Here is a 26,215-nt window from a genome sequence, read left to right as displayed (position 1 = left end):
ACGGCCGCTCCCTTCCATCTGCCCGTTGACGTCGTCGGGGACGAACCCCGCATCGCCCAAGACGCTCGAAGCATACCCGCTTGCACTGGGACTCCACTCCCTCACATAGGCAGGCTCCTATACTTTGCACCTTGCTGGATCCTCGCCCCCACGCCACCATGGACGGCATCGGGGAAGCGCCCGATGGCATGGGCTTCGACATGCCAATGCTCATGAACCAACAGCAGCAATTCTACGGCGCCTATGGACCGGATGGTTCGCCGATGGCGTCCGCTCACCAAAATATGTCTTACCAGGATGAGCAGTCAATGGGCGCCGGAGAAGATACCAATGATGCGAAGAGGCGAAGGATTGCAAGGGTAAGTCGCTAGTGATGCGCATGAAGTGTTTTCGGGGGGAGTTCAGCGCGCTGATTGTTCGCCGCATAGGCATGCGATATGTGCCGGAAGAAGAAAATCAAGTGTGATGGGAAAATGCCCAAGTGCTCGCACTGCATCAATTACAAGACAGATTGTGTGTTCACACAGGTCGAGAAGAAACGGAATCCGCCAAAGGGGTATGTACTCCGTCTGCTACCGGTCCCTGTGTTCTATCTCGCTGACGGGTTTGCTCTTGTATAGCGCCAAATATATTGAAGGATTGGAAAACCGGCTGGGAAGGATGGAGTCGCTGCTCCGACTTTCCGGTTTACTGTCCGAAGACGATGGTGGAAAGACTGATTTGGGAACGCTGGAGAAACGCCTGGCCGATCGATCGCTGGCAAACGGTGGCATAAGCCGTCCTAAAAGTCCGAACAAATTCACCGCTCCTCAATCCAACGCTCAATCGCAACCGGCGACTTCATCGCATCATTCCACCCCTCGTGTTGAATCTCAGTCTAGTCCGCGCACAGCTGCTACATCGCCGGAATCACAGAAGGAATCAGAACCCGAGGTCGAGGGCTTGTCGGATATGATGTGCTCGTTGGTAACGAACAATTGCGGAGAAACGCGCTATATTGGTGAGTGCTTTTAGATGATCACAGCATGGGCTGGCATTAATAAATGACAGGGTCCTCTTCGGGGTTCTCAATTTTCTCTCCCAAGGGTATCCAGTGGGTCAACGAGAAGACCGGCGACACTTCCTTCCAAGACATGATATCTTCTGCCTATATCGACGACAATAAGTGGATGTATTGGAAGCCCGAGATATTCAGCGACATCTTTGCCCGTCGCGTGTTCAAGCCATTGCCGCCCAAGGAAGAGGCTATGTCTCTCTTTCGAGACTTCTTTTCCAACTTTAACTGTATGTTCCCGCTCTTCCACGAGCCGACATTCATGCACTTGGTGGAACGCCAGTATTCTCGGGATCCGTACGAAGGTTCTGGCTGGTGGGCTAGTATCAACGTGGTCCTGGCGATCTCGCACCGACTTCGAGTTATGAGCAATCTAGTGCCGCAGGAAGAAGACAAGAAGGCTTGGCTATACTTGAAGAACGCTATGGCTGTTTTGACCGAGCTTACTATGCGAAACACGGATTTACTAAGCGTTCAGGCCCTACTTGGCATGGTAAGTGATCCACTTCAGAAGTACTTTTGATATAGTCTTAGTGCTCATCGAACCGTAGTCGCTTTTCTTGCAGGGGACACCAAACCCCCAGCCGTCCTTTTTCCTGGTTGCAGCTGCCATCCGACTTTCTCACAGTATTGGTCTGCACAAGCGGGGTTCTGGATTTGGATTGAATCCGGTGGAGGTGGAACAGCGGAAACGAGTGTTTTGGATTGCTTACCTTCTGGACAAAGAGTGAGTTAGATTCCATATACCTGACGACTCCCTTTTAACGTTCCATCAGTATCTGTCTTCGGTCCGGTCGCCCACCTGTTCAAGATGATGATGATATGAATGTCGAGTTACCGAGTGATGACCCCCCAGACAACATCGGCAACGTCCCGTTATCGGACGGTACCAGATTCAACCTGTTCAGATCCATGTGCCGCTTTGCCATCATTGAAAGCCGAGTGTACAAGCGACTCTATTCCGCCAAAGCCTCGAAACAGTCTGATGGCGAGTTATTGAACACCATCGGAGATCTTGATAAAGAGCTCGAAGAATGGAAAGATAGCATTCCTGTTGAACTCCGACCAGAAAACGAAATCAAGACCACCCATACGCCCCTTATCCTGCACGTTGTCGTGCTTCATTTTGCGTACTACAACTGCTTGACTACTATCCACCGCATGTCCGTACACCATGGCTACTGGACGAGCCGTCTATCCAATTACGCGATTCAAGGTCTGAATGCGAGACCGTTGAATCCCAGGGTATTCTTGTCGGCGGTTCTCTGTGTAACGGCTGCGCGCGCCTCTATCAATCTTATCAAATACATACCCCAAGGCGATTTCGCCTGTGTCTGGTGAGTACTGCGTTGAAATGGACTGCCAGTCTTTAGATTAACATGGAATAGGTTGATACTTTATTATCCGGTTTCCTCTTTGGTTACTCTATTTGCAAATATTTTGCAAAATCCTAATGATGCGCGGGCTCGCTCCGACGTCAAGTTGATGAACGTGGTCGTCAACTTCCTGTCTACTCTCGTCTCCGACGAGTCCAACGGAAGTGTTAAGCGTATGCTTGCTCTTTGCGGTGAATTCGAACGCATCGCCCAGGTAGTCCTCGACAAAGCCGAAAGAGACAGCCACTCGAAGAAGAAACGCAAATCTGCTCCCGATGAACCACGGCATGCGCCAGGGCACACAGCAGATGGAGATCGCCAGCCCGCTACACCAGCCGCGAAGCCAACAGATTCAGCACCGCCGCAACCTCCCACGACCGTTCCCTTTTCATCTCCCTCGTTTTCGAATAATCCAAATCAGCCCGCAGCCAACATCCCTAATGGGCCACGAAATTTCACCCCAGGCCAGCCGCTCTCTGGAGCGAACGGCTTCACCACGAATCTCCAGGACAGCATGCACGGTCTATCAGGCCTTGGTGGAGACTTTGAAATGCTCAGTCCAGGTAACCTGGAAGGCGTGAACTTCGGCGACCAAGCACCCTTCACAACCAGTCCCGATACCCCTCTCGCACCCTTCCAACAACCCTTCGTCCCACAAGATCTCTGGCAAATGCCAATGACAATCGAATGGGACTGGGCAGATATGTCGAATAACTTCCCCGTCTTCGGTGATACCAACAACGGCCCACCGAACGGGCCATAACATGACGACACGAAGAACCCTCCCATTCTCGAATCCATATCCTTACCAGTTCCAGCGGACGCCTGGGGTCTTCAGCACGTACATACGGACAATTTGTCACTTTTCTCCTCTTCTCTGACCATATTATAATTCGTCTGAGCTTCCGGCGTTTCCCAAAAGTCTAGGACGCACGCGCACAGCTATCACGCCACTCCACTATGATTGATTCTTTTTTTCTTTCTTATTGTCACTACTCCCTCCTCCCTCCTCATCTACTTTTTCGTCGGTCTTCCTTAAATATGTTTTTTTGGGTGAGAAAGCTTTCTCAAGGGAAAGACTGCACTTGATACTCTTCTGTGTTTACATGTTTGGCGTCGGTCGGCGAAATATACATCGGATTCGAAGGTGTAATATCATACATACATACATACATACGTGATAGGTAGTAATTCTACTATCGAGTTACTTAGTTACTCTATTGTCTCTCCTTAAAAATCTTACCCATAATATATCGCTACAACTTAGTAGAGTAGGATAGTTCCTTCAAGACACGTGGATTTCCAAATTAGGAACAACGGATGATGAAAGAAGAATCAAAATTCTGCACCATACATACATTTGAATAGAAATACACAGTTTCATCCCTTAGTAGATCGTGCTTCCAGGTCAAGAACCCCACTACAACAGTAGAATACAGATATACAAACGATGCTATGCATCTAGACCCCCGCAGGACGTAAAACGTAGTGATTTATTCGTATAATGTATTGATTGATCGATTGATTCGTTATTCGAATGTAGAAGATGAACTTCCCTCCTTCACGGCACCCTCAGCCGGATCCTAAAAATGGGGATAATGCAAGATCATGACGTTCGGTTACAATGACCGAGATATAGTATAGGGTGTAAGAAAAAAAAAAAGTGGGAGCAAAGGAAATTGAGGAGACCAAGGAATAATACGCAAAAAACACCTTGACGGCTGGTACGAGGATGCAGCGACTTAATAGGTACAAAAAATTCCAAAGGACAAAGGAAATTGGTATAAACGGACATTGTGAGTGTGGGTGGTGGTGGGTCGGCGGACCTTGTTCGGTAAACCTGGCCGAGGTATACAAATCCTGGGGTAAAACTGGCATACATGCAAAAGGGGGTGTTCCAACTCCAGTTTCAACGCAACTAGTCAAGAAAGAATAACCGGCATTTACAGAAGTCGCGCAAAGCTCGTACATGTCATCAAGTGATGGCTGTGATACAGCGGTCTGGCCAGCGATCCAAGGCTGAACCAGAATGAATATGAAGATCCGGAGGGGTGGGAAGGAGGGAGTCTAGACGGACGTGAGTCGTCGTCCTACTCTTCCATTCGGCCGAAGACGCCGTCGTCATCATCGTCTGCCTGTGTAGGCCGGCTCCCGAAGTCGACGTCCGCGTTGCGATGCTGCCGCTTGGCACGGTCAGCATTGCCCGTTCTCACTTCTCGCTCATCGGACACCTTGTATGACAAGGAGGGGTTGAATGACAGCGAGAGGAAGTTCGGGGTGGTGCTGGAGAAAGCCGCATCGGTAGCATCTGTTCTCGATTGATCCAGGCTACGGCCCTGGTTATCGACGGAGCTGGCTTGATCCAAGTAGCGGGTAGGGAGTGGAGGCACCGGTGGCACGCTCGGAGACATTTGCTGTGGCCCCATGCGCGGGGTTCCGAAGTTGCAAAGTCCGATGGCAGCAGCCAAGTCGGCCTCATCGTCTTCGTGCAGCTTGGCTTCGGCGGTGGAAGGTCGGGTGTCGATACTGGAATGGCGGAAATGTGAAAACGCCGGTGACGCCCATGGGGCACTGTTGGTGAAGGAGCTCGAGGGACCGGACTGGTAGGAATGGGAGAAGTGGGCTGACAGGTTGCCAGCGCTGTACCGCTTGTCCATCGTTGCCGGCTCCATAGACATGTCTTCGTCGTCATCGTCATCATCTTCGTCCATCGGAGGCGGGGTCGTTTCAGCTGAGCTGAGGCCGTCCCGAAGCTCCGACGACGCATCTGGTGACGCGGAAGAAAGATCCGACTCGGCCTCTCCGTTCTCTTCCGGACCATCCTGAGTCATGGTGACCAGAACGGAGGCAGCCTCCAGCAACTGGACCTGCTGATGTTTGGAGATCAAAAGCTTCGAGGTAATTGCCCATGCAGGGTCGTGTTCCCACCTAAGTTCCATAAAACGTCAACCCACTGCGTCCCAGCACGGCATGAGAGAGGTAGAGGAGAGGAGAAGTGAGATCAGGGGAGCTGGATGACCACGAGGGCGACCTTGCACAGAGCCGACATGGCGCATTGCTCCGGACCGAGCCAGACGGCAGGATGGCATGGGGGGAGGATACACACATATGCTTGGACAAGCAGCTGCCATGCTTATACCCTTTCCCGCAGCGATCGCAGCGAAGGTCTGCCATGGCACGCTTCCCTTCGCCTTTGACCAGGTGCGATCCTTCGCTGGCCCGTCTGTTTCGGTTCTTAGTGCTGACCGGCTTGGGGTTCGGGTTATTGGCATCTGCATTTGTCGGACCCGTCGACGATCCATCGTTGGCCTGGTTGGGTGACGTCTTGCGAGCGACCGGCGGTTCTTGGCTGGGACTGTTCATGCTTCGTGAAAGATAAGAGCCGAAACCGGAGGGGGCTCCGACCGAGCTGGACTCTAGGCCCTTCCGGCTCCCGCGCCGATGAGAGGGCATCGTAAGCCCCGTCCCATCACCAGGAGCCTCCTTCATAGACGCCGCGACCGCGGCGGCGGCAGCATTTGCGGCGGCAGCGGTAGTAACGCTCTTGCGGCGAGTCACCCGGAAATTGGAGTTGACGGCACCGAGGGAGATGGAGTGAGAATGGTGGCGGGAGTTATGTTGGGGGAGCGGACGGGAAAGGGACAATTCCTAAGAGATAAGTATGACTGTGTTAGCCTGACCCACTGAGAAAGGGTGGTGGTGATTGCATCCACACACGACTATAGCCGGAGTGGCCATGAAAGGGAAGCTGGAGAGTTACCTTGAACGAGGCCATCTTTGAGTGCGTGGACTCTCAGGCCTACAATTCGATGAATGCCCTTATTGTGGCGAGCGATGGAGAATGAGTAATCGATGCGGAGTGCTGGTTGCTGATAAGCAGCAAGTGGTGGTGAGGTTGAAGCTGAAGAGGAAGAATAAAAAAAAAAGAAAGAGGCGAAAGAAAGGAAAGAGGAGAAAGTGAGAGACGGTTGGAAAGCTAGTTTAACTGGTAGGCGAATACCAGGGATACGAGCGGGCGACCAGGTACCTGCGAGGCTAAGGGTAAAAAGGTTCAGGACCCAAGCACAAGCAAAGTAGTCAGACACGGGGGCAATTGGGGGGAGGGGGGTGAGTCAATGGGCGGGCGAGATAGATTTAGTAGATAAAGGGAGAGAAAGATGGGTGGATCAATGAAAGAAAGGGGAGAAGGAAATAGTGGAAGAGTAAAGTAGAGGTAGTTAGAAGTGGAAGATGGAAGGGGAGGAGGAAGAAGTACAAGAGGGAGGGAAAGTTTAGAGGAGAGAGAGAGAGAAAGAGACAAAAAGAGGAGAAAGAGGAGACAAGCCCAGACAAGACAGACAGACAAGACACAGACACAGACCAGAGACAGTCACGACTAAACAGCTACTGTTACTAGTGAGTGGTTAACAAAAAAAGCTGCAGGGCGATGCAAAGATGGACGGATTGGATGGCAGCACGAGGCCGTCTGGCTGGGACGGGTTACAGCCCTTGATTGGATGAGGCCATTGTACGATTACTGCGACTTTACAGAATTACCGGAAATCTACTAAATTCAATGATGAATGACGATATGCTCCCGTATTGATCTAAATATTTTAAGGTAATTTTTACTCCCTTCCTTCCTCTTTTTGTTTAATTTCATTACTTTTATTTTGCGGGGGGTGTCGCCATTTTTCCAATTTGGCCCTTTTTGGGTTCGCTAGTCCAAGTCCAGGAGTTGGCCTTGAGCAATGCGGGGGTTCGGGCGATCAGACACTGGGAAAAGTTGCTAAAAGTGCTCCATTTAATTTCGCCATTCAGCTTATCCGTCAGCTTCGGGCAAAATCACTAAAAAAAAAAAATAATTTGCCGCTGGTTTGCAGTCAACCTGACGATTTTCTTACTTTGAAACAGTTGATTGATTCAATAGAAGGATTGAAATTCCTTCAGGATCTTCTGCTGATTATTGTTATTATTTTTCTTTCTCACCATCCTGGTCAGGGTTTGCCCTGGTTCCTGACTAACCGGCGGCCAGCAAGAACAAGAACAACCAGGCAAGTGATGTGATTTGCTCCACTCGCACCGGGGTTCCGAGAGAAGTGGACTGGAAGGGAACGGGAGACCCAGGTCTGGATGGATAGATGATATCAACCAGTGCCTTGGAGGGTTCCATTGAGAAAAAAAAAATCTAGTCAAAAAATAAACAGATTATTTAGGTCATGATAACACACAATTATTACAAAGGAGAAAAAGGAAGGAAAATAGAAAACAAGAATGGTCCAGAAGGTGCATAATCCGCGGAGAGCTTTCATGGAATGTTTCTGCTTGTCTGTCTTGCTTTTTTGGCTGTCTACTATTTCTGGGAAATCTGTCGCAAAAGGACAAGTGTAGTTCCCAGTCCGTCGTCACCTGTTGGACTGATCATCCGTTCAGCAGCAGCCCACCAGCTCTGGTATGGATGGTGACACCCCAGACATTTTTCTTTTTTCCCAAACTTTTTTCTTGCTTCTTTTTTGTTTCTTTTCTTGCCTTGCTGTCCTTTTAAGAAATAGTTGAGACGGCCTAGAACAAAAATAAAAAAAAGTCTTGTGAGAAAAAAGAATAGTATGTCTTCAGGTACAATGATCTCCGAAAAGAGAAAGAACAGGAAAAGAAATCCAACAGGTGACAATTATGATTTTCACTCCCTCCCAAAGAATCAGAGGAAACGAACTAATGCCAGTAATCGATCCATTGTGGTACAATGAATGGATGACTGACTTTAAGTGACTGACTTTCCCACCAAAAATCACTCACTCACTTTTGCTGATCGGGGGTGCCCGCCCCGTGGCCATGACCATACGGTAATTTATTACGCTGCGATGGACCGGTCTAGGGCCTGCAAGTGGGGAGATGACATCATCGCGGATGACGATACCATACGGATGATTGACAGAGGGGCCCGGGAACTGCCACCCGGTTTGGAGTACCGGTAATGTAATATGACGGGGTCACGGCCTTATCTTGAGACCCCCTCCATGGCAGCCCAGCCAAGTTGCCTGCTTGGGTCTAGCGCCTCCAGGAGGTCCAAATCAGTTGATAGCGATTGCCGCCCATCGTTACAAATAGGAATGCCTGGCGCGTCGAGGGGAGGGGTTATCAGAGGACAACTATCTAGTCAATATTTAACCAGTTAGTCAACGACTAAATGTCTGACTAGCGATCGGGGTGTGGTGCGCTGCACTTACAAAGCAACGCTCTAAAACTACCGTGATGCCTTTGAGAATAACTTACGCCTTTGTCCGTTGCAGTACGATTGGCCGCCTTCTGTTCGACAAACACGGCTCTGGGTGGTCTCGGGCAACGAAAAGGGCCTTTATCCTTCCCACGCAACATTGTTGAGGTGCCTCTGGTCACTAACAACGCGTCAACCTCTGTGTTATTGCTCTATCAGACGGGCCATGTCAATAGATGATGCATGAGCTGATCAATCGGTGCTGACTTGGCTCTTCCACAGCATATACCCAACGAACAGCTCCGATTCGCATTAACTTTGTCCTCAAAGTGCATTGCCGACATGGAAGACCGACACGGATTGCCAGCGTTTCGGATGGGGACAATGCCACCAATGTAGGGTGATCTGTGTCTCGTTGTTGACAATGTGGCCATGAACAAACACGTCGCGTCGACAGGTCAATATTCAAAGATCATCTTCAATTACAGATGGAGGAGTAATAGAAGAAGGATCTGAAAGCTGGGTCAATCATCACCGTTGGCCCTCAACCGAGCGGGGAACCTGGACACAATCGGGTATCTTTATAGCAGACTACCACGTTAACGAGAGGTCTTATAGAAGCACCTCAAAAGGTATGGTATGATACTCGTACTAAATTCGCAGGTGGTATGAGGAGTTTCAACCAAACGTGGGTTGACTCGCTCGGAGCATCAGCTGTAGTCCGGAGTAGCATCCGACCGATCCATTGACCTGTGATACGCGATACTTTCTGCAGCAAAGTTACCACGAGCGTTGGCCAGGTACATGAAAAGAGAACGACTAGTAAAGTAAGGTAAGCATCAAGTCAGGATCGGCTTGTCGATCGGGCCTGAGGATTTCCGGTGATTCGATCCAACGGAGGAGAGTCACTTGCTCAGAGTGCAGTGGGTGAGATGCGACCGTTGCTGCACTGCATCAGATGCCTTCGACCCTCACTGATAATATGAAATAGTAATGGAATGTCTTATAGTCGGGCACATAGTGCAGCCCCTCTCGTTGGTATTCAGCAAAGCACTGCTAACTACTGTCGCTACAAAGTATTTAGCTAACCAACTTCTACCATCTAGATCTGCTCGACTGACTTAGGAAAATAAGGCTCAGTAATTCTCCGGACAGCGAGAAGCTAATCTTCCTCGCGCCTCTAGAATATTCAGATGCCCGCATTGTAACACTCCACCTTGCACATCACCCCCAAATAACCATGGATAGTCAACTCTCTTTCACGCCCCAAAAAAGGGACGGCCCTATACTTCAGGCACTGTTGTCTCCGATTGGCCGCAGCGGCAGTGGGTACACCAATCAATTTCCCACCGTGTGTCTATAGTAGAACCACTTCAAACTCCTCTTTTCCCCCTCACGCGCCCCTCCGAGAAAACTATTGAGACAAATCTCTATAATAAGACCCAAGCAGAAATGCTTCACTCGCGCCTTCGCCCTCTTCCTCGTCGACATCCCCTCCCCAACTCCGAGGACTCTGCCCCTCGCCCCGATTTCGCCGACCCCGAGACTGAGGCCGACCCGGAGGAATCTTCCGAAGACCTTTTCGCCGCATTTCTCCCACACCTGTTCCCAGATGATGCACCCTCTTTCCACGGCGATCCAGGCCAGCATCTTCTCTACTCGTCTCCGCGCTATGGCGATCTCGAGATCATGGTCCCCTCGTACCCAACCCAGAGCGGCAAGCGCTCGCAGGAGGTAGCGGAGGGGCTACCCCGCCCCGACAGCCAGGTCAACCATATCGAAGAGGGCCGGAAGCTGTTTGCACATTTCCTCTGGAGCGCGGCCATGGTTGTTGCCGAGGCGGTAGAGAAGGCCGATGAGCTGGAAGCTAGTGGGCAATTGAAGAGTACGGATGAGCTTGCCATGTGGAGGGTGAGGGGAGAGAGGGTGTTGGAATTAGGCGCTGGTCAGTGTACCTCCTACCCTACTTACCTTTTCCCCCAGAATACTTTGAAAAAAAAGAAAAAAACACCACAAAACATACATATTAACGGGCCTTTAGGCGCCGCATTACCATCCGTCGTCTGCGCCCTCGCCCAAGCATCCACCGTAACAGCAACCGACCACCCCTCCTCCCCCGCCTTATCAGGCGCCATCAAATTCAACCTGGACCACAACCTACGCTCCCCCAAGGTGTCATCAACCTCGACGACCGTGACAATCCAACCCCACGAATGGGGTACCCTAGAGACCGATCCCTGGGCCGTGCAGAACAAGGCCAGCTTCAACCGCATCGTCGCAGCAGACTGCTACTGGATGCGCTCGCAGCACGAGAACCTCGCGCGCACGATGTGCTGGTTCCTTGCCCCTGGCGGGCGGGTCTGGGTAGTGGCTGGATTTCATACCGGACGGGCGATTGTCGCAGGCTTTTTCGAGACGGCAGTGCAGACGGGATTGGAGATTGAGCGGATCTACGAGCGGGATTTGATTGCGGGCCAGGAAGATGGACGCGAGGTGCGTCGCGAGTGGGTGGCGCAGAGGGAGGGAGAGGGACCGGAGAACAGGAGACGGTGGTGTGTGGTTGCGCTTTTGAAGAAGAAAGACGATAACTAAGATGGGTAGATGGATGGATGCGCCATGAGTAACGACAACGACACAGCATAGATACTACAACAGCGAGAGCCAAGACATAGACATTCACATATACCTTCTATACTTACTTATATAACTCTATACCAAATCTATTCTTCTACTAGAATCATACCCTCTGAAAACACACCGTACAAACACCCTGTCCTTCCCTCCCCCCAAACCTAAACCTCGGATACTCAACCCGTCCCCAAACCACAAACTTATCCTCCTCCTCACCACCACCACCACCAGAAGAAGTATCAGCCCTAGTAAACCAAGCAACCAACTCCTCCTCGGTCCAATTACAACTCGTAACAACCACAAACCCACCCTTCCTCACCAACCCCCTCACAATCCCCGGATATCTCTCACACACTCTCCTCTGAACCGTCTTTCCCGACGCATGCCCTTCAGCAGCACCATCAGCATCAGGAATAACCTCATCCGACAACGAAACGGCATCAAAAGTCCCCTTATCAAGCACAATATCAAACCCGCCCTTATCATACGGGAACCAATCCACCTTCCCTTTCCCATTACTACCTTCTTCCGAAGTAGTAGTAGTAGTAGTAGTAGTAGTCTCATACACATCCCCATGCAAAATATCCCACTCCTCGAATCGAATATTCGTATCGCCTCCTTCCCCATTCCCCTCTTTACCCCCCTCATCATCCCCATCAGATCCCTCATCCTCCGAGTCAGATAAATAAGCCGAGTGAATCCTCAACCTCTGCAACTCCCTCGCCAACTGCACGCTCCTAATGGAGTAGTCAATCCCTACCATAACACCCTTATACCCGCCTCTTTTGCGTAACAGGGCGAGCATGCTCCCGTTGCCTGTGCCGAGGTCGAGGATAGATGGAGCTTGCTCATCACCATTGTCTTTACTAATGTTGGTGTTCACCGGCGCAAGCGGAAATTCCTCGTCCGTGAGAAACTGCAGGACTTTATCGGGCGCATTGTGTTCCGAGAACCATGATGTGCCGGGGTCGGAGTCGTCATCTATATCATCTTCTTCATCTTCTTCAGATTCAGGGTCTGAGTCTGAGGAGGTGGTGGGTTTGGAGTTGGGAGTGGGTTTTGTGGTGGTGTGTTTTGTGGAGAGGTGGGAGAGGGTGCGGGCGTAGAAGGTTTCCCAGCTATATAATTTTAATAAGAGCATTCTGTTAGAAGAGGGGTTTAGATGCTTGATTTTTGGGGGTATGGTGGTCGAAATAGGGGAATTTGGGTATGGTGTATGAGGGGTAGCGGGGTAGAGTGGATGAAAACTTCGTTGGTTTTTTTCGTATCCGGATGGATGCTGATGTTGGCTGCTACTTACTAGTCTTTTGTGCCTAGTTCGCTAGGCGACAGATGCGCCGGATGGCTGTCGTCGGCCATATTGTCAGACTGTCCTTGTGTTCTGATCAGAGGCAGTTTGGCTGTGTCGAAAATTCACAAGTCCAACCCGCATGACGTTTCAGTAGGTTCAATGCCAGCCGCTCGGCACTCGGCCCGCTTTAAACCCGCTACAACTACCAAGTAAACTCCATACAAACTTTATACTACAAACTACACTCACACTCCTACGAGTAAATGTTCTTGTTAACTTTGATTCAATCACTAGCCCCAGGGTATTTCGCAGCTGAAATGCCAATATCGACAACACAGAATGAGTGGACGAATACACAGGGTGCATCACAAACGAACAGTAATAATATTACAAGTTACCAGGCAACTCTTCGCCGCCTTTTATCATCTTTTTAACACCCAGGACGCCGGTTGACCAAACGCATGCAATGTCGACGCACGGCCTTGAATGCAACATGGACCGCTGGTTGACCGAGGGAATGAAATTGCACTGTGGCAGATGTATGAACGAAAGAATAACGACCGTAAGCCCGCTTTGGTCATCAAGTCATCAAATCAGAAGAGAAAAAAAAAAAGGGAAATGGTAGAAGCGAATAGAAAGAGAAAAATGCCACCACAGCTGAAAAGAGAGAATGACGGTAGATCGAGTAGATCATAATGAAAGCTGTAGAGATGGGACAAGGTCAACACGAGTAAACCTCAAGTGTATATGGTCATGGAATCATTTCTTGGACGTAGCTCCCGGAAGCCCGTCCTCAAGACAATCTGTCTTGGACATTATGGCAGAATTACAGAAACTCATCAATATTCCTCATGATCAGGCGCTCATTGCCTGGAGGCGGTGATCGAGGGTCTGCAACTCGCGACCCGAACCGCAGCCCGTGGGGACCGTCGTCCTCGAGGCAGTCGGCAATAGAACGTGAAAGAGGCGGGGCCAGAAATCCAGTGGTTCTCGGCGAGAAAAGCGAGTTCATTCCATCTGGCATGTCTTGCACGAAGACGTCCGTTTTGGCCAGAGAACATGGCCCGCCTTCGGGACGCCACGAAGGCGCGGTATATTCAGGTTGTAGAGTTTTGCCCGTCGGCCCCAGGTGATAAGTAGCCTGCCGGAAGGGCAGTGGCCGAGGAGACAAGCTGCGCTTGTGTGAGAGCGACTGTGAGAAGCCCAGATTCTCTATCAAAAGCGGCGTCGTCTGGTTGGAGGACACCGATAGAGAGCTCATCGACGACTGCGAAAGGCCGTTCGACGAAGCTGGCTCCGCATCCGAACTGCCACTGAGAAAGCCCGGCGTGCTGGCTTCCGAAACATCTGTCCTGGCTGTTTGGAGTGGCTGAGGCTCGGAGCACCTGCGCGCCCCGCCGACAAACCACTCCTCCGGGGCCGCTTTCGAAAGCTTGCCGCGGAGTAGCCGAGAGCGAAAGTCCGTCAGCTGATAGATCAGACTCATGTTGGGGCTGACCCAGCGACTACGTTCTTTAACAAGCTCGTAGACCGAGTTGAAATCCAACTGTCGGTTTTTGTAAAGACCATAGGCGATGACCAACGATGCCGATCGACTAGCACCCAGCTGGCAGTGAATGAGTACCTTTTTACCTTCAGATATGCGAGAATCGATCAACTCGCACAGCGGGAAAAGATCATCCAGAATCTCGGAGTTGTGGTCCCAACCGACGTGGACATATTCCGGTCCAGACGAGTCCTTCTGAGGTGTGGCAGGCGAAGAGTGGTCATTTTGGGGGAATTCAAAGGCAGACTTGAAGGATGCATCGGACATGGCCGTCCACGGTTCTCCAGTGGACAGTCGCTTCGTACTGGCCGACCCATTGCGCAAGGTGCTGACCACCGTGCCGGTGCTACCAGCAGTCGCGGTGAACGGGTTTGCCACCTCCTTGGCCACATTCACGACCACATCAAATTGCGAAGCTTCTTGCGCGGTCGGCTCCAGGTACAGGAAGACGCCAGAGTCATAGATTTGGATCGGTCCATTCGGATAACCTCGCTCGCTGCGCCGCGTCGATTCTCTCGAGTCGAGGTGGTCATCCTCCTCTTCCAATTCATGCAGCACTCCCGATCCTTCGTCGGGCACCGTTTGCAGAGGGGAGAGGTTGCTCTCTGACGCACCCGACGGTCGCCGGGCACCATGATGGGTCATCGGTCGGGGCAGTTGCATGCCACCCTTCGGGCCGAATGATGGAGAAAACACTGACGTGAGGGACGGGGACGACTCGGTGTGGCGCAAAGCGTGCGGGGTCGGCGGCACATCGTTACCGTTGCTTGAAAAGGACCGATCAAACCCGGGAGTGCGGATCGTAAGATTGGCGGGCTTGCGGCGCATGCCCTTGGGTGGTACATGGATCGGGGAAGGCGGGGCGGAAAGATGGTGTTGGGAGGTGGTTTCTACGACAGAAGCCGTTGCAATAGGTGGGCGGGACCCTTGCGATGGCAGAGGCATTCTCAGAGAAAGATTCTTGAGGTTGCGTGCGCGCCTGCCGGGGGAGTCGGGCCGTGCGACATTTTGGCTATCCGTTGACGGTTTCAAGTCGGTGGTCGGAGTCGCCGAGTGCATTTGGCACTCAGCCTTGTGGGCAACTGGCATAAAGGTAGGATATGATAACGGCATGGATGACGGAGATTCGGGCGAGGAGCTCGGGGAGGTATCCACGGCCGAAGGAGGATCGAAGGTGGAGATGGTGGTGGTGGGCGACGAATCAGTGGAGCCTGATGTCATCGATGATATACTTTCGCGATGTTGAAAGGGAAGTGGGCGTCGCAATGTGTTGACTGTGACATTGGTCGGAACCCTAAGTGGTTTGACGAGTGAAGTTCGGTCCTTCGTGTCGGGGAACTCGGGCGACCTCCCAAACACAGACATAAAAGAAGGGAACGAATCCGGGGCTGACGGTGAGCTGGTTTGCACAGGCATCGTGAGGCCCGGGGAGGGTGGAGATGAGGAGGTACACCTGCGTTTGAAAGGGGACACCCTCTCAGGATCGCAGCTGCTATAGATCGCTGGCGCAAATAATGTAGCCGTAGCACAATTATTGCCACCAGCCCGGGGAAAACAAGATAGAGTCGCACTTGCTACCAGCGCAAATGACCTTTTGGACAGAGGACAATCAGCTTCCATGTTTCAGCTTATGTTGACCTTCGATGGCAGAGAGGCAAGCACGGCTGCAAGGAGGGTGAAACCAGAATGGCGATCGGCCAGCTTGAAATGAAACCACGAGAGCTACCGGCGGTTGTAAGAGAACCAGGGGAGAAGCAGCAGCAGATGGTGGATAGAAGGATAGGACGAAAGCCATTCACAGAGGGATCCCAACAAGGTCCGAGACTGGGAACATACCAAGGAATGCCGCAAGAGAACTGTTGCCTCTTTATTTGGAGGATGTTGTCAGTGATAGGCGTAAAGGATTGTTATTGATAACGTCAACGGGAAGCAACAACGGCGACATGGATAGAAAGTCGAAATCGGAAATAGACAATTAAGATGAATGAGGGATTGACAAGAAGCAGAAAAGAAAACAGAAAGAAAAGAATAAGCAGAGAACCAAGGGGGGTGGAGGTTTTCTGGAAAGTGATGGAGGGCACAATGCAACTGGGAGGAATAGCCGCCCGGTGATTGTGTGGGCAGTCGTTCCTCCGGGGAATGACGAAAGAAGCAGCAGTTGTGGGAGGGTCTCGGTCACAGAGAAGAAGAAGAGGAGAGGGAAGGGAGCAAAGAACGACTGCCCACCCACCCAAAAGAAAAGAAAAGCAGACTTGTGGATAAAGAAGCAAGTCCCTGTGATGAGGGGGGGGGGAAGGGAGAGGGGGTTTAGTTTTTTTGGTGAAAAAGAAAAAAAGGAAGGAAAAGGAAGGTAAGAAGAGGAGAGGGGAAAAAGGTAGAAGAGGGGAAAGGGAAAAGAGGAAGATCGAGGGTGAGTCGAGCCAGCCAGAAAGGAAGGGAAAAGAGCGAAAGAGAGAGTAGTAAGAGAGAGAGAGCGCGCGAGACAGAGTGAGAGAGAGTGAGTGACAGAGCACGAAGTACTACTAGACTAGAGCCTGTCTGTCTGTCTTCCCGATGGCAGGCACCACAGCAGCAAACAACAGTAACCGCAACAGCAGCAGCACAAGCAGTAGGTTCTTTTTTTTCAGTGGCGGCAGTCACAGCAACGGCAGCAAATAATAAGCAACCGAACCCACCCGAGCGCTAAGAATAAACCACCGCACGGTATGGGAAAAGACGCCGTGACTTGCCAGACTTGCCAAACTTGCAACAGAAAAGAAAAAGTAAAAAGGTAGCAGTTCGTTTTGGGACGGGAAAGGGAAAGGGCGGATGTCCTGATTGGGTCCGGCCGGCCGTGTTGCTGTCAGCCAGCCAATCACCAGCTTTTACGCTGTGAAAGTGGATACCAAACAGCCCCATTCAGCCAGTTGGTACCACCCAATCAACGCCCGGTCGAAGCAGAACATCCAGCGCCTGCAGCTCTAAATTTAGCCGCTCGGGTTGGTGTGCAAAGGCTGGAATGTGCATCATGGGCGCCAAAAGCACGCAAATCAGATGCCAGATTCACCCCAACACCGGCATGTCAGAGCCACCGCATCCCAGCATCCTCCTCCTCTTCCTTCCCTTTCCACCCCTCCGGCCTGGTCGTGGCAAGTAACCACTCAGGTTGGCCCCATCGCCCGGGGGATGAAGGGAACGGAAGGAATTGGATGGGAAAAACTGGGAAGTGATGACCGAGTGGGTAAGGTTCCGATACGGCGACAAGGGGGGTGGAGAAAAGTCATGAAAATCAACTGGGGGTTCCTCTCCAGCATCATGAGTTGCAATCGTGACGGGGCATTCTTTTTGGGGTCTCTCTGCTTTCTGTGCTCTCTCTTGCTCTCTCGCTCTCTCTCTCTCACTCACTCACGACGCTCGCACTCACACTCTCAATCAATCTTTCAATACCTTTCACTCCCATTTCCCATATCTGAGATCTGGCCGACTCTGTCGAGGTCTCCCCATTTCCACTTTGAGGTCCTCATCGGAGAAGTCCAGATGCAGGAGAAAAGCATTCGATTGACTGGAAAAGGAAGGTAAAGGGAAATAAAAAGAAAAGGTAAAATAGTCTCCACAATAGGGTGCCACTGGGAAGACCGCAAACGATAGTTGGTCCAGGAACAAACCAACAGAGGCAGTGAAGTGCGATGGGGGGACTAGTGTGAAAGGACCCAGAGATGACATAAACCCAGGAAGAGAAGGGAAACAGCAACGTAACCGGAACAGGGACGATATTGTAAAATGAAAATAATGATGAAATGAAAAATAAAAGCTGTATACATACCTGTAGAGCTCTTCCTCTTGTCTGAAGGAAATGGTCCGTTCAGCCTCAACAAAAACCGGAGTGAGGCTTGGGATCAAATATGCCGGTGAGAGTAGTGACTCCTGGAAGAATTTCAATCCGTACACCGGGCAAACAATTGCAGAGCGCGTAGCGACGGTAGCTCCGGGCGTACAGGAATAAGGAGTGTGGACAATCGGTCAGGGTAGAAGAAGACCAGAAGAAAAGAAATGGGTAAGAAGACTTCCAGAAGTCACACAGAAGAAAATACTGTCTGTTCAACCCACGAGGGTAGTAATAATCAGACAGACCCGGCAGGTTACGTATCCAAGCAACCTTCTGCACACACACAACAATAATAATACTGTATTTGGGGAGGTTGTCCGACCCGCTGGGGGAGTGCACGGTTCGCGCAGAAAGGTTGTTTGCTGGATGCTTAATCAAAGGGTTCTTTGTGGTCAAGCCGGCTTGAGAGAGAAGACAACAACGAAAAAGAAGCAGAAAAAAGCACGGGCAACCCCCTCCAAAACAAACGGACGAGAAAGTAGACTGCAGGAGATCAGAACTTAAGGAAACATACAACTTTGAGGGGTAGAATCGCTTTTTTACTAGATGCGGATGGCGATTCAGCAGGGACCTCTCTCTGGCATCGAGCCTATGAGAAACAGGTAACGGCGCGGAGGGTCACAGGCTAAGGTGAAACGCAAAGGCTGACTTGACTGGGGCTAAGTTGAAGCGATCCACCTTCCCAGACAAGCCCCTGGAAAAGGTGGACCGTCCGTTATTGGCAGTGTGGGACGAGGAGAAACCGCGGCACGGTTGGTGCTTAGTACTCCGCCGCAACGAAAAGAGAGGTAGGATTCTGCTTTTTCTTTTCTTGAACGGGATGATTTGTTGTGGTTCCTTCAGCAGGATGTATCATCTCACTGTTTCAACCAGCGCGCTCGACAACCGCAGTCTCCGTATCAACCATCTCGGACACACCCAAGGATAGGATCGTTACCACAGTTCCGGACCTGCAAACCTCGCCATCGGCCACTGCAGCTGAAACACGCAGGCAAAAGAGGGCGCGCGCTAAGTCAAACCAATGGGGACGGCGGTGGAGGGGTTCAGCCCGGCTTGAAACACGCCAATCCAATGCTAAGCCACTAGTCCGCCTCCGGATGGGGCTCGCAGTCACGTGTGCGACATCCTCCGTCACACGCCGCCCGCCTATCAAACACTCGCGACCGTGGACGATCAACGCCCGCTTGACGTGATTGAATTGGTCCCAGCTAACTATGGTCTCAAATTTTCAACGACCATGGTGGGTGTACGCAATGATGTTCGTCTGAATGCCAAACCTACGGTCAATCATGGGGTCTTGTTGTTCGATGATGTGCACTGCATTGCGTCGTTGATTGCCAGGATCCTATCGGTCAACCACTATTGTCTACGGCTGACCGAAGTCTGCCGCGCTTACGGCTCCTCAAAAATAGAAACGAGCAGCAGCAGCAGAAGCAGCAGCAGGTGCAGTGCTACCCTGTCAGGCCGTCAACCCTCAACAATCTCGCAGCTCGACCTGCCTATCTACTGGCCAATATCCCATGGATATGCACGAACTGTGCTTGCAACTGATGTCACAGATTTATAGACAATTGATGAAACTTGACCCTTCTGGTTCCAATCCCACGTGGCAGCAATGTCTATCTGAGACTATGGGGCCAGGGCTCTCTCTTCTGGTTACTGGTCGGAGCTAAAGAACTTAGACCGCCCGTTCGGCATCACGTCGGTGATTGCTGTGGGGAGGGTTTGATTATGAAGTACGTGGGCGAAAATTTCCCCTCGCCAACTAACTCACCATTTAGTCAGTTATCTCTCCTTTTGTCATTATTCTTGACTAATCGGTTGCGCACATAATTTTAGGCAGCATGATAATTACAGAATAACGTGGAATCGATCGCCTTCAAGCCGGAGCTCCTCGTGATCACGATCTGCTGCCGATGACAGAACTGGCCCTAATCCGACCAGCTAGACAAACTAATGTGAAACAGGTCCCTCAGATAGATTGTTTCGAAAGAATAGCCTCGCAGCTTTCGCACTGAATCATTTGACGTTTGAACCCTAATCTTGTTGGAGGAGCTACCCCAACCAACAAGCTCTGTCCAGGTGCTTGCGGAACCAGGTTGGTTGGAGACTTGCGGTGCTGTTTCGTCTCAACCACCTAGCAACTACCTCGTGGACGGAAACTACCGAGTCGGTCACTGATCTTGAGCACTACTTTGTACATGACACATGACAGCATTTCCTGCCGTTGGCACCGGCCTGCACGGGCGATTCCGCTCCACTGCAGCGTTGCTACCTCATCGGCTAATGCCATGAAGTCTTGAAAGAGCTATATTGACCGTCGATCTGTTTTGATTCGAGTTATGAAACCCAAGCGAAGTGCCCCGGTTTACACCTGTTCGGATGCAACCGATAAAAGGGTCCAGCTACTCAAAGTCGAAGAGACAGCAAGTCAATGCGCCGTTCCCTCATACGTCTCGCACCAGGCTGCGTGGTAGGTAAGCTAATGATTCGTCTTAGTTCGCTTAAAATTGATTCCCTAACATGACCAACTACTGTAGCACAGTCGCCGCACCAATCGTAGATCTAAAGGATTCAGCCGTAGCAAGTAGTCCTGCTCGCTGTTCGGGGATCGGATGCCACAGGCTAGAACGCGGTCTATGGCTGGTTCTCATTTACGTCCAATACGGGGGAGATCCGGCCCGGATTAATTCGACCGAACTCCTAAACCTGCTTTGGCCCAATCTCAAATGGCCGTGGTCACCTGGACTGCTGTCCGAGACGTTAGCATTCAAGCCGGACGTACAGTGCTGAGCGCATGCAAACGAGCAGTCACGAGAGGTATCTAGAATCAATTAAGATTACGACGTTCACTGTTAAGCTAGAGCCGGGGAAAGATGACAAGAGTCTGTCTCTGAATGGAACTTCTGTTTACAGCTGTTGTCATGAACGGTGTACAGTATGATCTATGGTGTAGTGGGTAGAATTCGCCCGAGGGTTTGACATAGAGCATTCCAATAACGGCTCGCGAGCCGAGGCTGAAGACGGCCCTTCAGATAGATGGGTAGAAATAACCATTCTCTATCTCTTTCTATTTTCTAAATTCGTGCGCATTTACTTGGATTTGTGTGTGTGTGCGAATTCCAGCGTGCATCGACCATAAGTCATCTTTACCGATCAAAACATGAAGATAGCGAGCTTGACAGTGATCCAACCACGGGACGTTGGGAGTGAACCATGGTTCACTCCCTACAATGTATGATGTCTTGCTAGCGAATTTTTCACTGAAGGAGAAACAACACAAGAAAATTTGGAGTATAACCCTTCCACACGGACCATGAGGATCGTTGCTAAGCGAAGAGCGTAGGGTTGAAACTGGACCGTTGAAGGGGGGGGAGGGACGAGTCCGAATATGCCCAGTCTGAACCCGATTTAGAGATTTGATATCGGAAGGGTTTCAGAATGCAGGGAAAGGCCAGCCTCAATCCGATCTGAAAGACTTGGGGAGGTGATATCACAGATCCGTTGTCGATAGCTGTTATTCTCCGGTCTGACGCCTCCTCCGTCTGTCTCCGGCACCCTCTTCTCCTTCTCCCTCCCTCTCTCTCTCTCTCTTTTGCTCCTTCTCCCCACTGGCCTCCTGCGATCCCGTCCATAACCAGCTCAAGCAGGTTAGCAGTTACAGAATAGCCCAGCCACCCGCCAGCAACCGTTCCGTCCGCCGTTTTATGTTCGAGTTTTAGTATCGAATTGACCTCCTGTCCACTTTTTTCCCTGGCGTCCCAGGCATTTCCCCTCTTTTCCTTCGCCCTGGGAGCCTCAAGGCGAGTCAGTTATAATTAGTAGTACGTAGATAGGAGAAAAGAAAGAAAGGAAGGAAGATCGCATGGTAGATATTTTTAATTTGCGCATCATAACTAGTATTATAATAATATATGATGTCCACCCCGTAGGTCCACTTCAGTTAACAGATCATATTATTTCCTCTTTCTTTTTTTTTTTCTGTCACGCCGTAATTTTGTTTTTCTTTTTACTTTTTTTCGCCTATACGTTTGAGATTAATTTTCCCCAGTGTCAGTTGCCTCGGATCGCCTCAGGATCCCGGGTCCATGACTGGAGGAAACGACCATCCAAGTGATTGATCGAACAATGCGTGTGGATGCCTGACCGGGTGGTGCAGTTGCAGATGTCCCCAGACGCAGCAGGAGCTGGCCATGCAGCCTCTCCTCATCCTCCTCCTCCCCTCCCCTCTTACTCCTCCTACTCCTCCTCTTCCTCCTCTTTCTCCTCATCCCCAGCAGACCATCGTTTCAACGCTCGACGCCGGCGAAAAACCGAATCCGCGGTGCACCCGCCCATCCATGTATCGCTCGAGGACCCGTCGGCTTCACTCTGTCGCCGTTCGATCGTGAATCGGGCCCGAACCATTACTTTCAGTGCTGGAGCGACGTCAGAGTCAAACCCAAATCTGACCGGTTCTTCGTCCCCTCAGCGAGCCTCTCGTCCGGACGCAAGCCCCAGAACTCCACCGGAATCCCAACGGAGCCAGACTCGAGCTCGAGGGCTCGCCCCGAGCCTCCGTAGTTCCGCCGTGGCCACCATGATGTTACGAGCGGACGATCCCCGTGACGCGGGCAAAGCAGCCGCGCTAACAAGCCCATCCGCCGGCGCCAGCGACTCTCCTTCAGCACCGACAACAACAACACCCAGTGCTTCCTTTGCCTCTCCTTCGCCGTCGGCTTCCACCCCCGTTGCGTCGCATCTCCCCCCCTCCTCCTCCTCTTCTTCCTCTTCCGTTCCGCCCGTCCCTCGCCTCCCGCAGAGCCGTTTCAGCTTCGAATATCAGTATCCCCTGCGCAAGCGAGCCCTGACGTCGCACCTCAGCGCGGCCGCCTCTGTGCTGAACGGCGACGACACGCCCCCGGGTCCCGACCCGTCCCCTACTCCCCAGCGCACTTTCTTGTATGACAGCCCCCGGCGCTCCGTCCCCAACTTCCATCTGTCCCACCTTCGCGATCAGGCGCTGCTCAATTCGCAACCACCATCGCCGCGACGGGCCTTTGAAAAGGATAGCGACGCCGCGCTGCCCCTGGACGCCAACTCGACCGTCCGTGTGTTGAGTCCCAATGCAACGAAGCGTCGAAAGTCGTCACTTTACGCTGAGCAGTCGATTTCGGACGTGAAGAGCATCATGCCATCATCCACCGTGACATACTCCCAAGGGAGATTGCTTGCTGACGAGCGCAATCGCGCCATGAACGGCCTGGATCGTCAGGGAGACGGTAATAGAACCCCAGTCGCGGACGATTTTCGCTCCAAAAATGAGGATGTATTTTTGAATATCGCAAGATCAGACTCCGACCGTCGAGAGTCGCTGGGGCGCTCAGAACTCCGACGCGTAAGTAACACCAGACCTGTGATTCCTGTCAATAAATTGGTATCCTGTAGACTGACCAGGCCATTGTAACAAACTTACAGTCGCGATTCAGAATGTCCGGTAGTGCGCTGCGTTCTCCAACCTCTCGGGTTGCCGAACAGACCCCTTCTCCGGAACAACTTCGCTTGAATACCTACGACAACCCCTTGCATTCCCAAAATGATCCTCCATCCACCCCCCACACCTCTGTACCATCATACTCTTACTCGGCGTCCGCCCATCCGCTGGATGAACATAGTCGTTCCTCCTCTTTGGCGTATGCTTCTGGCTCAAGATCTACCATTGGCCTCCCTCGAAGCCGATTGGGTCGCACCAGTCCAGAACCCTCCCCATACAGCCCCGAATCGCACCTCGAAAGACGGGGTTCATTGCACGAGTCGCGAGCATATCGACATTCCGCTCTCTCAACTATCCGAAGCAGTCGGCAACCGTCCAGCTCCGAGGCCACGGAACGCGCCCGATTCGAGCCCGACCGGTCCCGTCAGGATGGGACGGAGTCAACCTTGTCGACTAACGCACCTTCTACTGTCTGGGACGAGTTAGAGGATCTAAAATCGCGGATCAAGAAGCTAGAATTAACGGGCAAGCTTCCGCCTTCATCCCAGGAGGCGATATCATCTGCATCCGGAGACCGACCACGCACTGCGACCACGACGGTTACTACGGTGTCATCCTCACCGAAGCGCGGCCGCAAATCCAGTATAGCAACAGGCGATCTCGACCAGAATGCGGCCCCGAGTCCGGTCCATCCTCTCCTACAATCGGCCTTGACTAAGTCCAAGGAGGTGTTGGGTAACGAAGTCTACGCAGCCCTGGAAGTCACTGTTACTGATGCGCTTGCGCTGTCTACCCTACTGTCATCCAACAAGGCCCCATCGGGCGGTGTTTCTATTGTCAATGGCTACCTTCCATCAGACAGACAAGCTAGGCGCAAGGCTGACAGTGTATGTCGCAGCTTGACTGAGCTGTGTCTCGCATTATCTGATGATCAGCTTCGCCGGCAGCCGTCCACGGCCCTGGAGGTAAAAGCGGATGAACAACAAATCAATGGCCACGATGACGACGATACGATTACACCTACCCCTCCATTTCGCCGAAGCACAATCCAGGAGCCAGAGAGCCTTTCCAGACGGCAGAGCAACAGCAGAGTCACCAGCCGTTTAGAGGCACGTCGGGCTAGCATGGCGAACAACGCGGCTTCAGACAACCAAAACAACAACAAGGGCACCGATCAGGGTCCAGATGCCAAATTGACCCAGTCGCCTGGATCTTCGGCGCCTGTGAGACGATTGAGCCGACTTTCAACTTCGTTGCGGACCAAGAGGGTGCACACCGACGACGATAATGCGCCGGATCAGAGTCCACAACCTCGATCAATTCAAAGAAGCATGACAGACATCACCAACCCAGCAGCAACATATCGTGTCTCGCCCCGGCAACGGATTTCGCATGGATATACGGCATCGCAATCGATAGCTGACTCCAGTCCTGAGCGAAATGTCAGATATTCAACCCCATCCCAACCGTCGCAGCTCCCTCAGCCTCGTACCCCGACACTTTCGCAGTCAGCGATCCCGCTCCGTCGGAGCATTTTAACGCCCGGCTATGTCCCCGCAACATCCCGCTCCAATATTCAGGCGGGTTCACGTCGATATGGACTGTCTCCTGGTATTGGCTCTGCCGCTCTCGGTGGTGAAATGCCAACCGAGGACGCCATGTCCACTACCCCTCGCCAGGAGCCTTCGCAGACAAGAATCATCGCCCCATCGCAAAAGCTGGCTGCTAGCTACACGCCGATTGCGCAGAACCGCCTGCGCGCAAACAGTCTTGGAGCGCGACGATTTGGCCTACGGCAGCGGCCAATGGCCGTTTCTGATGAGGCCGTCAATGGTCTCGATCAGCGCGTTGACTAAATGTTTGCGTCCGTTTTCTCCAAAAAGAAATACTCCACGTCGTTTACGCCCTCCACCTACCTATAACGCAGCGACTCAATCTTGGTATTTGATTTTCTGTTCAGCCGGCGTTACTCTGTTTTCATTGTATTCCGCGGCCTGCCAGGCACACATTATGTCGAGGTGTACGAAGCGCTTTCCGCCTGCATCTTTAACGAGGACTTCCGATTCAAGACCTGATTGACTGACTGACCCTTACATAAACCAACCAAAACACATGCATGCATTCTTGAACTCAATGCATTGTACGAGCTTATCATTCCGTTCAAGCGACCCTCACGGACCATTGTGTTTCTATTTTTTTTTCTTCTACATATACATACAAATTCTTGGTTGCGGTCAAAGTCAACCCCAAGAGAGGGTATGACTACGACACAGCACAAGCTCAACAAGTAACGGGATTCACGATCTGTTTGTCTTGTCATCACCTATTCTATTCTCACTGTCATTGATACTCGTTCATCTTTCTTATCATTTTACCTATTCATGTACAAATATACGGCTTTGCGGTGATGACACGCGTTAATATTTTTCCTATATCTCCCGAATGATGAACGGAGTGTTGTTGGACCTGGTGCTTCGGTGGTTTTATTCGTCTTGTCTTCTTTCCTATACATACATACACATCCTTTCATTGTCTCTCATTACTACTTGTTCATTTTTCTTTTTCTTTTTCTTTTTTTTTTTTTTTTTTGAACTCATAGAGGGGGTATGTTATTCCTACGATTCTTCTTGTTTCTTATTTTACTTTCCTTCTGTTCCTGTCAATACATGATGAATACGACCTTATTTTGGCATCTCATGCTTCTCTATTACTGCGTAGCCTGCCACAAGTAAACCGTAGATAACCCAGGTAACTGATTATTATATTTAAAGAACCCCCTTCTATAC

At 51.4% G+C, this 26,215-nt stretch overlaps 7 protein-coding genes across 7 annotated transcripts; 3 read left to right on the top strand and 4 right to left on the bottom strand.

The window, feature by feature from the left end:
- Nucleotides 1-158: 158 nt before the first annotated feature.
- atrR (transcription factor atrR) lies at nt 159-3,645 on the top strand (the record flags this gene model as incomplete). The annotated part of the gene is made up of 7 exons (XM_025537186.1): nt 159-359; nt 429-556; nt 621-1,000; nt 1,051-1,547; nt 1,606-1,781; nt 1,831-2,391; nt 2,443-3,645. 7 exons carry the CDS (start codon nt 159-161, stop codon nt 3,191-3,193), a joined length of 2,694 nt encoding a protein of 897 aa, XP_025391189.1. The 3' UTR covers nt 3,194-3,645.
- A 252-nt stretch (nt 3,646-3,897) lies between these two features.
- BO83DRAFT_202477 (uncharacterized protein) lies at nt 3,898-4,416 on the bottom strand. Its single transcript, XM_025526646.1, has one exon. The coding sequence runs from the start codon at nt 4,310-4,312 to the stop codon at nt 4,037-4,039; it is 276 nt and encodes a 91-aa protein (XP_025391188.1). The 5' UTR covers nt 4,313-4,416; the 3' UTR covers nt 3,898-4,036.
- A 104-nt stretch (nt 4,417-4,520) lies between these two features.
- On the bottom strand, nt 4,521-6,205 carry BO83DRAFT_386133 (putative C2H2 finger domain protein; the record flags this gene model as incomplete). Its single annotated transcript, XM_025532654.1, has 3 exons — nt 4,521-5,358; nt 5,537-6,078; nt 6,191-6,205. 3 exons carry the CDS (start codon nt 6,203-6,205, stop codon nt 4,521-4,523), a joined length of 1,395 nt encoding a protein of 464 aa, XP_025391187.1.
- Nucleotides 6,206-10,075: 3,870 nt separating this feature from the next.
- BO83DRAFT_307107 (putative nicotinamide N-methyltransferase) lies at nt 10,076-11,215 on the top strand (the record flags this gene model as incomplete). Its single annotated transcript, XM_025527326.1, has 2 exons — nt 10,076-10,568; nt 10,665-11,215. The coding sequence occupies 2 exons, from the start codon at nt 10,076-10,078 to the stop codon at nt 11,213-11,215; spliced, it is 1,044 nt and encodes a 347-aa protein (XP_025391186.1).
- An 88-nt stretch (nt 11,216-11,303) lies between these two features.
- Nucleotides 11,304-12,643, bottom strand: BO83DRAFT_375986 (putative S-adenosylmethionine-dependent methyltransferase). The gene has a single exon (XM_025530601.1). It carries the CDS (start codon nt 12,393-12,395, stop codon nt 11,361-11,363), a length of 1,035 nt encoding a protein of 344 aa, XP_025391185.1. The 5' UTR covers nt 12,396-12,643; the 3' UTR covers nt 11,304-11,360.
- A 728-nt stretch (nt 12,644-13,371) lies between these two features.
- Nucleotides 13,372-15,507, bottom strand: dspD (putative protein-tyrosine phosphatase; the record flags this gene model as incomplete). The annotated part of the gene is made up of 1 exon (XM_025527310.1): nt 13,372-15,507. The coding sequence occupies one exon, from the start codon at nt 15,505-15,507 to the stop codon at nt 13,372-13,374; it is 2,136 nt and encodes a 711-aa protein (XP_025391184.1).
- A 6,587-nt stretch (nt 15,508-22,094) lies between these two features.
- BO83DRAFT_386129 (putative LPXTG-motif cell wall anchor domain protein) lies at nt 22,095-25,285 on the top strand (the record flags this gene model as incomplete). Its single annotated transcript, XM_025532653.1, has 2 exons — nt 22,095-23,333; nt 23,414-25,285. 2 exons carry the CDS (start codon nt 22,095-22,097, stop codon nt 25,283-25,285), a joined length of 3,111 nt encoding a protein of 1,036 aa, XP_025391183.1.
- Nucleotides 25,286-26,215: the final 930 nt, after the last annotated feature.

This window comes from Aspergillus eucalypticola (assembly GCF_003184535.1).
Source record: "Aspergillus eucalypticola CBS 122712 chromosome Unknown BO83scaffold_5, whole genome shotgun sequence".
NCBI classification, from domain to species: Eukaryota; Fungi; Ascomycota; class Eurotiomycetes; order Eurotiales; family Aspergillaceae; genus Aspergillus; species Aspergillus eucalypticola.
Note: the sequence above shows the minus strand (reverse complement) of the source record. Positions and strands in the feature narration are given on the sequence as shown.

Coding starts and splice junctions, on each gene's coding strand:
- BO83DRAFT_202477 (XM_025526646.1), bottom strand. CDS start 4,312: ATGTATGCCAGTTTTACCCCAGGATTTGTATACCTCGGCCAGGTTTAC.
- BO83DRAFT_375986 (XM_025530601.1), bottom strand. CDS start 12,395: ATGCTCTTATTAAAATTATATAGCTGGGAAACCTTCTACGCCCGCACC.